The sequence below is a fragment of the Oryzias latipes genome, chromosome 21 (assembly GCF_053564925.1).
Source record: "Oryzias latipes strain Hd-rR chromosome 21, Olatipes_Hd-rR_3.1".
In the NCBI taxonomy this organism is placed as follows: Eukaryota; Metazoa; Chordata; class Actinopteri; order Beloniformes; family Adrianichthyidae; genus Oryzias; species Oryzias latipes.
Window position 1 is genome coordinate 2,434,362 of NC_136257.1, and position 13,771 is coordinate 2,448,132.

Sequence of the window (13,771 nt, forward strand, 5' to 3'; positions counted from 1 at the left end):
TCGTTGCTTTAATAACGATGACAAATAAAAAATGAATCTTGAGACGGTGAACTGGGATGGCTGGTTTTAAACAGGAAGTAACGTACGACCACAACCAAATACAGATGTTGTCGTCTCTCACTGACTGGCAGCCTTCACTATGTAGCCTGCTTTATTTTTTTAATTGTACTGTTTCAAACTTGAAAAAATCTGGGATCTAATATTCACATCTTCATCTTATCTGCCCCTGGGACATCTCAGATGCATTTAGCCCCACCTTCAAGCTGTCAAAGATGAGGTTAACTAGGTGAGTTCACCAGGTAATTGTCAGGGCTTGTTACACAATAAAGTTCATTTGTGTTCACACATTTGTTTTCCATAGTGATTCCAATCGTACAACAGAAGTGAGCAGAGAAATGACTTTAATTTTTTACTGAAATTGTGTTTCAAGTATGTGTGTTCTTTGGTGCCACACTTGTTTGCCAGTTTTTTTTGGGGGGGGAAGCCAAACTTTTATTTTGTCTGCATGAAATCTGAGAAAACAGCTGGTTCCTGTTGCCCAGTGTGACGTTGGAGATGGGCCTTATGGGGCATCTGGGTCCTTCAGACTGCAGTCAGTTCCTTCGGCGCTCCTGGTCCAAACACAGAGAAAAGAAGGTGATTAAGGTGATCTGGTCTTTTTTTCCTCTTCCTCCTCGTCACTGATCTGATGTCTACTGAAGATCCCAGAAGGACAGACAAAGTAGCATGTTAAAACGCACATGGACAGATGAGCCTGTCACTGCTTCTCCATGAGGCCAACGTTTCATGCAGTATAGGTTGATTCAATTCGATTTACCAACTTGCCATAGACAGATGGATCTGGTTGGATTGTAGGAATAGAAATCGATTCATTGAGTAACCCTTGTTCTATCCTAGGCACTTTAACATTGGGAGTTGGGTCATCTAGACCCACTAGACAGTGCTCTGAACCTTTTTTCTTCAATGATTTGTGATCTTCACTGGTGTCCATGGATTACATGAAATCTTTCCACCTTTATCCACCTTTGTCATGGTAGGAGAACACCTCAATGGAAGGGGGTGGGGGTCATAGGATAGCACAAGGGTTATTCGTTACACCCCTACTTTCTATCCATGTCAACCGGTCATCAGAGTAAAACCAGAACTTCCATGACCTCATGTCTTTGTCTGAATGGTAAATCATCAGAACAGCTCAGTGGCTCTGTGGTAGAAAGTCCTGAGCCCAAATCCAGGCAGAGTCATACCAAATGTTCTGAAAGTGGGACCGAATGCCTCCCTCCCTGACACTCAGCATGAAGGGGTTGGATGGGGGGGGTTAAACCTCCAAATGGTTTCCGAGCACAGTCTGTAGTAGGTGTCAAATGGGGAGAACAAATGTCCCACACCTAGGAGCCTGACAGCTGATGGGACCTTAATAATTCCTTATTTTTGTCTGGGATCCATCTGAACAACAACAGCTAGACGGGGAAGGATCCCCCCTGTGGTTCATGTCAAGACCGATGCTTCTATAGACTGAAAAGGCTACCAGTACGTCGATCCACTGGGACTCGGCGAACAGGTACAGCGCTCTTCTGTCAGTGCGCAGCACCAGCGTGTTCTCCACCCGCAGCCTCCTCATGTCCCTCTCTCCGTCTGCAATGAAGATCTGCAGAAGTCGTGGTTATTGTTTCACACAACACGGTTCTGAGCACAGCTCCAAAGAGAAGCAGCAGACCATATCACTTACCTTCAGGGCTTCATCCTGTGGCCTCTGAGGGGGTTGAACCCGCGCGCAGCTGCAGGTGTCCGCTGACGTTCCCTGGCTTCCCGGGTCTCCCTGCAGGCCTGGCAGGATGTACACTGAAACACAGGTCACATGATCGAAACCAGGACAGCAGGATGAGTCCATTTGTGTTCTGCTCCTGGTTTGAACTGTAGTTTCATTCCTTATCAAAGTCAGTCTTCAACTTCCATCCATCCATCTTCTAAACCCGTATTTGTTCCTTTCGGGGTCACAGGCTGCTGGAGCCTATCCCGGCCACACGTTGGCGAAGGCAGGGGGCATCCTGGACAGGTCGCCAGTCTGTCGCAGAGCAACACGAATCACACACCCATTCACACCTAGGGACAATTTAGAGTAACCAAATAAACAAATTTGGAGAGTGGGAGGATCCCCCTGTGGGCTGTGTGAGGGGTGTGAGAGTGCTGCTCATATAAGTGCTGCGCCTTGGATGCAGCCTAGCTGTTAGAAATTCACAAATTAGACAATCAGAGCATATACTAACCACTGTCTTTGTATGGTTATAGCATCATGCAACAGCATCAGCCATACCTCATTAGTGTATGTAACTCCCATTAGCCTTACGAATACTTCACAATGAACTTACCACAGGCACAAAAACCCTATATTCCATTTTTAAACCCTAATTTCTGACCCTAACTTTACTGATGTATCTTGAGGTGGCCGTACGAGCCTCAAGGGACTGCAAGACGTACCTGCCACTCTTCTCCACAACCCCCCACAGGCCTGAACAACCCAAACACCCACAGCATCTCTGCAGGTTTTTATGTTCACATACCTTGTCCAGGAAGACCAGGCCCTCCAGCTAAACCTGCTGGTCCTGCTGAACCGCGATTACCTTGCAATCCTGTGGGTCCATAAGAACCCTTCAATCCCTGCACACACACACAAAAATCTGACTGTTGCTGTGCATCAAAAGTCTCATGTAAGAAATACATTTTATAGTAATCTCACAACAACTGGCTGTGTGTAATCCTGGGATCTCTAGCAGTGGATGTGGATTATTTCTAAGTGAGCATTGCAGTCCTCGAGTCATCATGGCGGTCAAGAGAATGATGCATGTCTGCAGCTTCTAGTTATGATGATCTGTCTTTATCTGAACTTTGTGACAGTAAACATTGATTTGATGTGGTATTCTTGAGAATACCATGGTTCCTCTTGCTCCCATGTCTCCTCTGGGTCCCATGTCCCCCTTCTGCCCCGTATTTCCTTTCTGACCAGGATTGCCCTGAAACAGTAAAGGTCATTCTCCTAACAGCCAGTGAATCCATGCAATTCCGTTTGATTCAAAGTGGCCGGTGCTTTACCTTCTCTCCTGGCTCACCAGGGGGGCCAGACTCGCCCTGCAGACCCACACAGACTGAAATGCAGTTCATGAGGGAATAAAAAGACTAAAACAGACAGAAGCTGCTTACCTTCTCACCACTGAGGCCACCAATGCCTTTAAAGCCTTTATCACCCTGAAGAATTCACAAAAGAGAAGATGAAACCAAGAAGAACTACGTAAGCCGTGATGTTCATTTCTTTTTGGATTTTAAAATCAGGGGTACAACAAAACTCACGGTTGGTTCAGATCGTCTTACACTTTAGAGTCACAGTTCAGATCATTTTTTTGGATTGGTAAAAGTGAAAACAGTACAAAAAAACAAGATAAAAGCTTTTTGAAAAGATGTAAACATGTATTTAATAAAACATATAAAGTACTTCAAAACATATGTACACACACAGATACAGTGGGGATCAAAGGTTTGGGACCCCAGGTAAAACTTTGTACTATTGTGCATAAAGGAGCCACGGAAAGATGGAAAAATCTTCAATAGTCTCACGGATCGTTCACAATCAGTGTTTGCAAAGACCAGGTGATTTCAATGTCAAAGACTTTTCACATTCCATCATCCATTTTAGAGGAACATAAACACTCACCTGAGCACAGGTGTTAGCTCACCTTTGCACTAATAGTTTGCATGATTGAATTAAATATTTCACACTAGTTGGTTTGAAGGCATAAGTATGCGTGTGTGAACACTATTTGTATTGTGTACATGTTGACAGGTGAACATTATTTGAGCCAGCAGGTGTGTTGATAACATTTGAGTGTGTGTGGAAAGGCCCCGCCCCTATAGACTTGTATTACATCTGAACCTCACTGTAATGATAAACATCCAGGAACTTGTTGCTTTATGCTGCTTCATGGTTTTATCCCCCCCCCCCCCCCCCCCCTTCTATAATCACCCTCCTACTTTTCCGTCCGGTCCAACACAAAAGATTTTCAAATACGATTAAAATGAATAAAGTTTGGCCTCAATTCCAAAAGGGGTTTATTCAGACATACCTCTGGTTTATCTGAAGATTAATAACCCCTTTTGTTAAAGTAAAATACGTCCAACACAAGAGGCCCTCAGCTCTCATCTGGTTGCCCAGCTGTTGGACAGGACAAGTTAAAAAAAATAAAAATGTAAAACTTTAAGAAAAAAAGACTGGAGAAGAAAGGGCTCAGAGTTTATTGGAACGAACCTCTGTCCAACCATTAAGCACGGGGGCGGATCAATCATGCTTTGGGGTTGTATTTCACGAGTCAAAAAAGGATAGATTCAACCTAAGTTTGGACCCTAACTTAATGCCATCCTTGAAAAAGCCGAAGTGGAAGAGAGGATGGCTTCTACAAATGACAAATGACCCTAAACACACCTCCAAATCCATGCCGTTGCACATTAGGAGGCATGAACTGAAGGTTTTCCCATGGCCTTCCCTATCCCCTGGCCTCAACGCCATTGACTATAGATAGGGCTGTGGAAGTTCAGATCCGATTCAATTCACAAATCCAACTCAACGATTGACAGATCGAACCACGAGTCTGAATATTTAATCTGATCTGTTTTTACAGTTCCTATGTTTGTCAATATAAAGCATTTGTGCAATTCAGTGCAAATGGTCTTAGATGAAAAAAACCCCAAAACAATTGGTTTAACCCAACCATGAAAGAAGACAGAGGAGCGAGCTTGAAGAGAAAAGAAAGCTCGTACATCACCTACCCTCAGTCCAGCAAGTCCTTTGCTTCCCTGTGAAAACAAAACACAAATGAGAGCTGAGATTCCTCCGGTATCCAGGATCCACATCAGTGACCTTTAGAGCTCTGAAGGTCAGACTCAGTAAACCTCATCTTTGCATGTCCCCATGAATGCTGACAGCCCATGTTGACGTGTTTCCTTTAAAATTAGCATGTGTATTTAAATTTGACCAATATATTATCTTGTTTAAATTGGGATGTGTTGTGTCACTTGTTTTTCTACAAAGGTTTGCACTTTGACAGTTAAACAAGAGAAAAAAGTGTGAAAATGTTCATGACTGTCTGACAAAAGTGTGTGAAGTGTTTGCATTTTCTTTTTTAGAACGTAGCCCCAGTAATAAATGAGGTCAGCAAAGTAGCAGCTGAAACCCACACAGCCGCCATCCTGCCCGATGACAGGGATTGAATGGGTGAGACTGGGATTACTATTCATTCTTACTTGATGGGATTAGGACATCCCTGGTTCGGCTCACAGTTCACATGGGAAAAGGAACAAGAAGAACTTTTCTTTCACCATAAATATGTCCAAAGATTAGCAGATAACCCTAAATGGAAACGGCCTCTGAGGCAACATTTCTCCTGATGACCTGATGATCCAAACGTCTGCAGTCGTCTGTTTTGACAGGAACAGGTTAGGTCTGTACCTTTATCAGGCCAGAAGTCCCGATGTCGCCGTACAGCCCCCTCCAGCCCCGGTCACCCTTCTCTCCCTGTAAACACAAGTTTGGTCCCACATTACAGATTACATTCAGTCAGAGTCATTATTTCATTTACATGACTGTTGTCTCAGAATTGTAAAGTTTCATTATCCATCTGTCAGTGCCCTTGTTTTTTATTTGAACTGTCAGCTAGTGCAACTTGCATCTTTTGCATTTGTCTGCTACTCTGCTCCTTACAATAATTCCTTAAGGTGGGCTTGTTTAATTTCTGTTGTAATACAAACTGTTGTTTTTTTTGTTTTGTTTTTTTTGTGATACCAAGTTAATGCTTGCTTTAGGAAAACTTGAAATGTTTCAGCTAAGCAGCTGCATCTTCCTTTATTAAAGCACTTTTTTTTTGCACTTTGGTCCACAGGATTTGCAGTGCATGAAGTGGTATTTGGTCTATCATGAGTACTTTTTTAAATGTTAAATATTACTCTCTCCAAGACCAGCTGGGATTATGTGGGAGGCAGGCTGTTACCTTTTGTCCTGGTGGTCCAAGAGCTCCTTGTAATCCTGCTTCTCCTGACTGACCCTTCACACCCGTCAGACCCTAAAACAACAACTGAAATGAGTGTTCTTCAAATGGTCCTTGTTGGTTTAAAAACAGAGTATCAACCAGCTGCTGTTAACCTGTTTTCCCCTGGTTCCTTTACAGCCCTGCAAATACAAACAACCAGCTGCCTGATTATCTTGAAAGGAATGTAAAGTTTTTCAACGAAGCTGTTGAATCTGAATGATAACAGTTTGTTGCACCTTTTCTCCCTTGGATCCTGTGATGTGTTCAGTCATGTCAACCTGTGGAGACACACATGAGACAGCAACATCCTTTTCTTTACGAAGGCTATAGTCTACAGAATTCTACTAATGCAGATCATCTCAGACAAAAGAACTAGTCACCGTCAGTCCTGCTTTACGATTGATCGGAAGAAACATCGGAGGTGGAAGAGGAGGGGGGAAGAATTCGCATTTGGTAGCTGACCATGTGCTGCTCTTGCTCAATGGAAATCCTGCAGACAGCAACTGGATGATCGGCTTTCAAGAGGAACCAAACAATGTTCTCAAACCTCAGCGTCCCAGAGTCTCTTCAGTGTCCTTCTTCAGTGTCCTAGAAGATCTAGGACACTGAAGAAGAACACGCGTGGACAAAAGTGATGGAGATCCATGTCCTTGAATTCTGCATTCATACTCACCAGTGGTTATGGAAGAAGACGCTGTTTGGAGACCACTGAGCAAGGCACTTAATCCGAAAACAAGCTCAGTTAGCATTTCTTCTTTTTGTGTCCTGTGATGACCGGGGAAGAACAAAACAAAAGTCTTTCTTAAGTGTACAAAGCTAAATTTATCCACGCAAACTGTTGTTATTAAGAAAGTGCTTCTCATGCTTCTTGAAACGTTTTACAATTAAAAACAAGACATAGGTACAACATTTCAAATAAAACCAACACAAAATGAATAAGGGCATGGAATCCAAACTGTAAATGATAAAAGAAATGTACGGCATGAATGGAAGTGCAGCACTGTTAGTTAGCTGCTGGTTAACCCTCCTAATGGTGGTTGAGCCGTTCTCACAGCTGCATCATTTACTAAAGTTACAAACCATTATTTGGGAAAAAGAACTTTCAAATAGTTTTCTTTCATCATTACAAACAACCATGACTTTGTTTCTGAGACCAGATCATGACACATGACAATCAAAAATAGAATTTATAAAAACTGATTTCCACAACCATAAGTATTTTCTTATCTAGATCTTTATTCCTCCATGAATCACGATCTCAGGGGGAAAAAAGTCTTATAACCTTGAACCTTTTCTGGAAGATATTTTAAACATGTTCCAGAAGAAACTGCAGAGTTGATGCTGTATTGCTGACTGAAAATGAAACCTAAAGGGTAATAATTGGAAAAAACTAAATCAAGAAATGATCAAAGTTGACCATAAATAAAGTGAAAACAGCACAATAACAGAAAATATATGTTTGTGAAAAGCCGGGTATCGAACCAGCGAGCTTCTGCACCAAGGATTCCCCATGTATTTCAATGGAGGCAGAAATCCTGTAAATCCTGGAATATCTTGAAAAGTTTAAGGATTTGAAGGACCAAAAGTCACAGCTGGAAAAAGCTGAAAGAGATGAACATTTGAATAGTTGAATGGTTGAAATAGATGAAAAATTAAGTGGCAAAAAATGGAGGAAGATACTAGAATAAAGAAAGAGAAACAGGAAAACCATGGATTGAAGGATTTATGATGTTGGCTGAAGCAGTTAACCTTACATTTATTCACAAACCTACCTTTAGAGCCGCTTCCTCTTAAATCCTGCAGAGGTGGAGCTCAGTCTGGCAAGCTTGCGTTCTGACTCGTCTCAGTGTAGCATAGAAATGCAGTGCAGCCTCTGGCACTGCTCCGCAGAAAGACTCAGATAATTACTCTGAGTCCAGAAACTGCTGCCTCATCAAACCCAGAGAGAGAATGTGAGCACAGACCACACTGAAGAGGAGTTTTTTCCGGGGGCCTTTAGAGAACATTGAAATATACTTTTAGATCCTTTTTTCTTGCCCCCAAACTCACAAGAATAGTAAACTCAAAGAATCGTGTTTGTGAAAGAAAAAAAAAACTCTCAATGAAAGCAGGGCGGGAATATGTGGATCTGATGCTGTCAACAACAGACTGTTCTGCATACCAGGATGGTCTGGCAGCCAGGGAGAGTGAGCAGAGACGTTTTGCCTCAAACACAAAAATCCGGACAAAGTTTCTGTGTCTGAAGGCAGAGTTTACTGTCAGACACAGGCTGCTCCAAAGCTTAAATAATAGCTCAAATAATAAGGCTAATGGACGAGCCAGCACAGCCTTTATGCAGGGTTCACACCCAAAGCAAATTTGCATGTCAAGTTTGCATTGGCCGCCTCTGTTTGGACGTGAAAAAGAGACCTAAAAATTATCTACCTCATCCCCCTTACCCGCAATAAAAAATAATGAGATATACTGTGTGCGTTTCTTTTGATTCACTTTTTTATGCTAAGTTTACTTATTTATCTTCACGCACCAACTAGTTTGTGGTTTTACTGCAGTCAGTTGTTTCCTCTGCTACATGATAAAATCCTCCTGAGAAACATTTGATGTCATCTTTCTTTGGTTAAAGCATTTGCAAAATGTAAAAAGTTTGCATTACTGAAGGAAACCTTATTTACAGTGAAAGCACATGTTCCCCTCACGGCTAATTTTCAGAACTTAACCCTCCCGATTAAGGAGGGACAAATCACAGCTAGGGACCAATCACATGAGCTCCTCATTCCGTCACCCAGATGTAATCTTCACTATTAGAATTATTATTATTTCTAAACTCAATCGGTTAATGTGGAAAAGTTAGGTTTCAATGGACGTTATGACAGAATACATTAGTCCCTAGAAATGTTATCAAAAGTAAACATTAAACCTCAAACGATCTTATTTTACGGGATTTTCCCCAAGAAAAGGAGACACTCACGTCACATGACCCCACGTAAGCCTGCAGATATGAATGGAAAAGCTGGTTAACCCTTGTGCTATCTTAGATGACCCCCCCCCTCCATTGACGTGTTCTCCCTACCATGACAAAGGTGGATAAAGGTGGAAAGATTTCATGTAATCCATGGACACCAGTGAAGATCACCAATCATTGAAGAAAAAAGGTTCAGAGCACTGTCTAGTGGGTCTAGATGACCCAACTCCCAACGTTAAAGTGCCTAGGATAGAACAAGGGTTAAAGAAGCAGCCTAGTCTAGTGGGTCCAGAGACACGGAAGTTACCGCTGAAAGCAGCTTCTGCGGCCGGACGGAGAGCATATCAGTGTTTATGAATGACTTATGACTAATTATAAATAATTATTGCGTTCGCACGACTTAATTGTTTCATTCGCACAAATTAATTATTTCGAAGGAACGGAATATTTTCTTGTGGGAACAAGATATTAATCTGTGGGAACGAGATATATTTTAGTTTTTTAATGTCAGGACACGGGATCCATAGTTGCTGATCAAATTCCTAGTCGATATTTGTTCATTTTGAATGATCCGATCCTCTGACCTAAAGCGGATCCAGATCATCTTGATCCAAACTTCCAGCAGTGAGACTCAGACAGACATTCCTGCTACTGAACAGTTTTCCAGATTCTTGGATTTCTTCCAGATCATCAAGTGGAAATGACATCTGTGTCCAAACCAACAAGTAAACTAAAATGAATGTCAAATCCATTCACATGTTAGTTTCCTAAAGTTCACCACTGTTGTTTTTCCACATCCAAAGAATCCAAAGGGAACATTCTTAGAACATTCTAGACACTGGATGGTCACATGACTTTATTCACAGTCTGTCCACACATTGGACTGGAATGATGGACGGATCCGTGTTCATGACATCACATGAGTGTAATGTCCGCTGATGCACTTGGTTGTTTTTATGTTGCAGTAAAATAAGCATACCACGTCTCAATCTTAAGAACATTTATAAAATAAATATTGTGAGAATTTATCGTACAATGGTAAGGTTACCTTTCATTATTTACATAAAATTGTGTTATACAGCGTTTGGTTGTCAGCTTTGCCTGTCCAAACCACTAAACCGAAAGTAACTTTACACACTGACGGTTACGTCGCCATTTTGTCTGACGTCACCGTGAAAAATGTCGATTTGCATTTCTAACTCAGCTGTTCTAACTCTAAATTGTTGAAAAACATACATTTACCACAAATGTTGTCAACTTTATTATTTCAAAATGTAAACAAAAAAATTACAAACGTAAAAAATAATCCACTACTGTGCGTCACGTGCACATGGCGTGTTAGTAAACAAACGCTTTTCCAATGAAGTGCGTCTTTTGGGTCAGCTGACAGGAAGTGACGTTGTGTTGACAAGATGGCAGGACACGAACATCATCATCACTTTTCGCTTTGCTTCTGTGATTTAATGAGGTAAATATCTTCCAACAGTTCAGCTCTTCGCCTGACGTAGAAACTCACGTGAAACTTAAGCGCGTGACAGGAATCACGGGTGTGGTTGAGGCGGGAAACGAGTGCTAGCTTTAGCTTCGCAGCTAGCCGACTCGACCTAAAGTTGAGCTAATCAGGTTGATGTTAGATGGGTTTGTTTCAAACGTCCGTCCGCGGCGTCCCCGCGGTTCCTTGTGTCAAAACACCGCGACTTGACCGCCTCTGTCCTCCGCCGCAGGCTGATGTGGTCTCTGGTGGCGCCCTGCGCCTTCCTCAGCCTGCTCCTGACCCTCGCCCTGCTGCTGGTCCTGCTGGGGCTCCGGCTCTGGCTGCAGGGTCGCCGCAAGGCGCGCTGGGCCCGGGACGGCGGCCCCAGCGTGGCTTTCTTCCACCCGTACTGCAATGCGGGCGGCGGCGGGGAGCGGGTGCTGTGGTGCTCGCTGAGAGCCCTCATGAACAGGTACCGTCCCTGAAACCAAAGCATTTCTTGATCTTTCTCTCATTTGTTGGTGATTTTTTGCACAGAACCAGCAGAACAATGGAACATTTTGGTAGATTGTTTTTGAGCCTCTCCTCATTGCCCCCTTGCCTCCAGATACCCCGGCGTCTCCTTTGTGGTGTACACGGGTGACCAGGGGGTGACGGGCGAGCAGATCCTGGCGGGAGCGCGGCAGCGTTTCAACATCACCTTGCCCCGGCCGGTCTCCTTCGTCTTCCTGCACCGCCGCTCTGCGGTGGAGGCCACTTCCTATCCCCACTTCACCCTTCTGGGTCAGAGCGCCGGCTCCATGTTCCTCGGTATGAGCGGGTTCTGGTGTGTGGCGTGTCCGGCATCAGTCGCTCCTGTCTGACAGCGGTGTATGTGTGTGTTGTAGGATGGGAAGCTCTCACAGCCTTTGTTCCTGATCTGTATGTGGACTCCATGGGTTATGCCTTCACGCTGCCAATCTTCCGCTATCTGGGAGGGTGCAAGGTAGCGAGCTATGTCCACTACCCCACGGTCAGCACCGATATGCTGTCTGTGGTCAGAGACCGGAACCCCAGGTAGGACTGCAGCCACATGACCGAGTGTGTGTGGTGGTGTGGGTGCTCCTCCCTAAAGCTTCTTGGATCTTCGTCCTCTCGTTCCAGATTCAACAACGCCGATTTCATCTCCAGAAACCCGCTGCTGAGCACCATGAAGGTGGTGTACTACTGCTGCTTTGCCCTGCTGTACGGCCTGGCCGGCTCCTGCAGCGACGTCGTCATGGTGAACTCCACCTGGACGCTCGGACACATCCTGGCCCTCTGGAGGTCTCCCAGCCGCACCAGCATCGTCTACCCGCCCTGCGATGTCAGAGCCTTCCTGGACGTCCCTCTGGAAGAGGAGGATGAGGACGATGTGGAGGGATGGGAGGAGCTTGGTCAGGAGCTGGGGGGTGGGGAGGAAGGGGGAGGAAGAAGAGAGGACAAAAAGGGCCACACCATCGTGTCGGTGGGGCAGTTCAGACCAGAGAAGGACCACCAGCTGCAGATCAGAGCCTTTCGTAAGCTGCTGGACGGGAAGGGGGAGGAGCCTGCGGGGCGGGAGTCGCTGCGGCTGGTGCTGGTGGGGGGCTGCAGGAACCAGGAAGACGAGGAGCGGGTGCAGACGCTTCGAGGTCTCTGTCAGGAGCTGGGCGTGGCCGACCGCGTCCAGTTCAAACTGAACGTTCCCTTTGAAGAGCTGAAGAGGGAGCTGGTGAGCGCCACCATCGGGCTGCACACCATGTGGAACGAGCATTTTGGCATAGGTACGACCCCGCCCCCCTTGACGGAGCGCTTCTGTCAGACTGAGAGTGTCGATTTCCATTTAAGATTTATAACCGATCCTAATAAATGTACAAATATTCATGTCTTTTCTGTACTTAACCTAAAAAAAGGTTAGAAAAATCTGCTCTCCGCCTTTAGGCTGCACACCGTCTCAGATTTCTCCGCTGACCGGATCAAACCTTTCTCTGCGTCTGTTCTGTTGTTGCCCTCAGGCGTGGTGGAGTGCATGGCAGCAGGCACCATCGTCCTCGCTCACAAGTCAGGAGGTCCAAAGCTGGACATCGTGGTCCCGTACGACGACAGGCAGACCGGCTTCCTGGCAGACAGCGAGGACAGCTACGCCGCCGCCATGGAAACCATCCTGGCACTGTCGCCAGCCGCCAGACTGGAGATAAGACGCGCCGCCCGCCAATCTGTCAGTCGATTCTCTGACCAGGAGTTCGAAGTGTGTTTCCTCGCCGCCATGGAGTCTCTGATGAGTCAGCTGACGCTTTGAGGAGGAGTGGAGGAGGCGGCACCGGGACGTTTCCATATGGTTCCAGAAAACTGCAGGGCACAAAGTGGGAAAGGTCAAACAAAAGTGGGAAAGGTCAAACGGAAGGATGGGAAAGAGCTTCAGAAACATCAACCCCAGCACAGCTCTGCACTCTTTCACCAGAGAATCAGTCTTTATTGGCTAACCTACAGAACCAAATGGCCACAATAATCTGCAAACATTCCAGCTTTCTGCGTCGCGTCTCCAGACACTGTTAGTGTTCCAGAAGCTTCTGTCCACACGTGTTCACACCAAGGATCAACACGTATGTCACACGCCGAACATGTGACCAGGAGAGACAATGGAATGATTGACCGGATGTGAAGAGGTTTGAAGTGTTTCCTGCTTTTTAGCACTTAACCCAGTTTTAGGGTCCAAGCAACTGACAGATTCCTGTTCCAAGTTCTGTTCACTTCCAGATATTCTTGTTTTGTTTTAAGGACCAAGCATGAAAATAAGACCAGAAATATTATAAACCTAGACTTTAACCACGCATTACTACTATTTACGTTTATTTAAAGAGGATGTTTGGGTTTGTATCATCAGGAAATCATTCTTGGGAATGATTGCAATAAATAAATGAAGGACTTGAGAGGGATTTGGATGTGTTGAGGTGTTTACTGCTGCAAGGAAACATCATGAAGACTCTGCACATCATCTCCCAGACGGCTTTACCCCCCCCATCTCAAGAACAATCCATAATAAATACCTAGCCCCAATAATGCACAGGTGGAGGTTAGAGCAAACAGCTGATTTATCATAATAAAATAAATCAAAAATAGGGATCACCAAAAATGAAGGGGAGAAAAACTCCAGAAAGTTTGAGTTTTGAACACGGAAATCATGGAAAGATGTTCTTTGTGAAACCATCTCTCAGTGGACATTTGAGGAACTACACCTGATTTGTTACAAATTTAAGAACAGAAGGCGGT

General features: G+C 44.6%; 2 protein-coding genes across 3 annotated transcripts; one reads left to right on the forward strand and one right to left on the reverse strand.

Annotated features, from left to right (window-relative positions):
• Positions 1 to 384: 384 nt before the first annotated feature.
• On the reverse strand, positions 385 to 7,968 carry LOC101162009 (uncharacterized). 2 transcript variants are annotated; one of them, XM_011489184.4, is made up of 15 exons: positions 7,841 to 7,968; positions 6,742 to 6,833; positions 6,449 to 6,558; positions 6,305 to 6,346; positions 6,182 to 6,208; positions 6,030 to 6,101; positions 5,492 to 5,557; positions 4,813 to 4,839; positions 3,196 to 3,240; positions 3,088 to 3,123; positions 2,928 to 3,008; positions 2,559 to 2,655; positions 1,727 to 1,839; positions 1,526 to 1,645; positions 385 to 611 (listed from the first exon to the last, which is right to left on the reverse strand). In XM_011489184.4, the coding sequence occupies exons 2-15, from the start codon at positions 6,815 to 6,817 to the stop codon at positions 594 to 596; spliced, it is 930 nt and encodes a 309-aa protein (XP_011487486.1). In that variant the 5' UTR covers positions 6,818 to 6,833; positions 7,841 to 7,968; the 3' UTR covers positions 385 to 593. The 2 variants fall into 2 exon arrangements, with proteins under 2 accessions (XP_011487486.1, XP_078795206.1); XM_078939080.1 differs by lacking the exons at positions 385 to 611; positions 1,526 to 1,645; positions 1,727 to 1,839 and adding an exon at positions 1,846 to 2,062.
• Positions 7,969 to 10,379: 2,411 nt separating this feature from the next.
• Positions 10,380 to 13,437, forward strand: LOC101159230 (GDP-Man:Man(3)GlcNAc(2)-PP-Dol alpha-1,2-mannosyltransferase). Its single transcript, XM_011489185.3, has 6 exons — positions 10,380 to 10,495; positions 10,752 to 10,973; positions 11,109 to 11,311; positions 11,389 to 11,557; positions 11,645 to 12,285; positions 12,517 to 13,437. Exons 1-6 carry the CDS (start codon positions 10,440 to 10,442, stop codon positions 12,798 to 12,800), a joined length of 1,575 nt encoding a protein of 524 aa, XP_011487487.1. The 5' UTR covers positions 10,380 to 10,439; the 3' UTR covers positions 12,801 to 13,437.
• Positions 13,438 to 13,771: the final 334 nt, after the last annotated feature.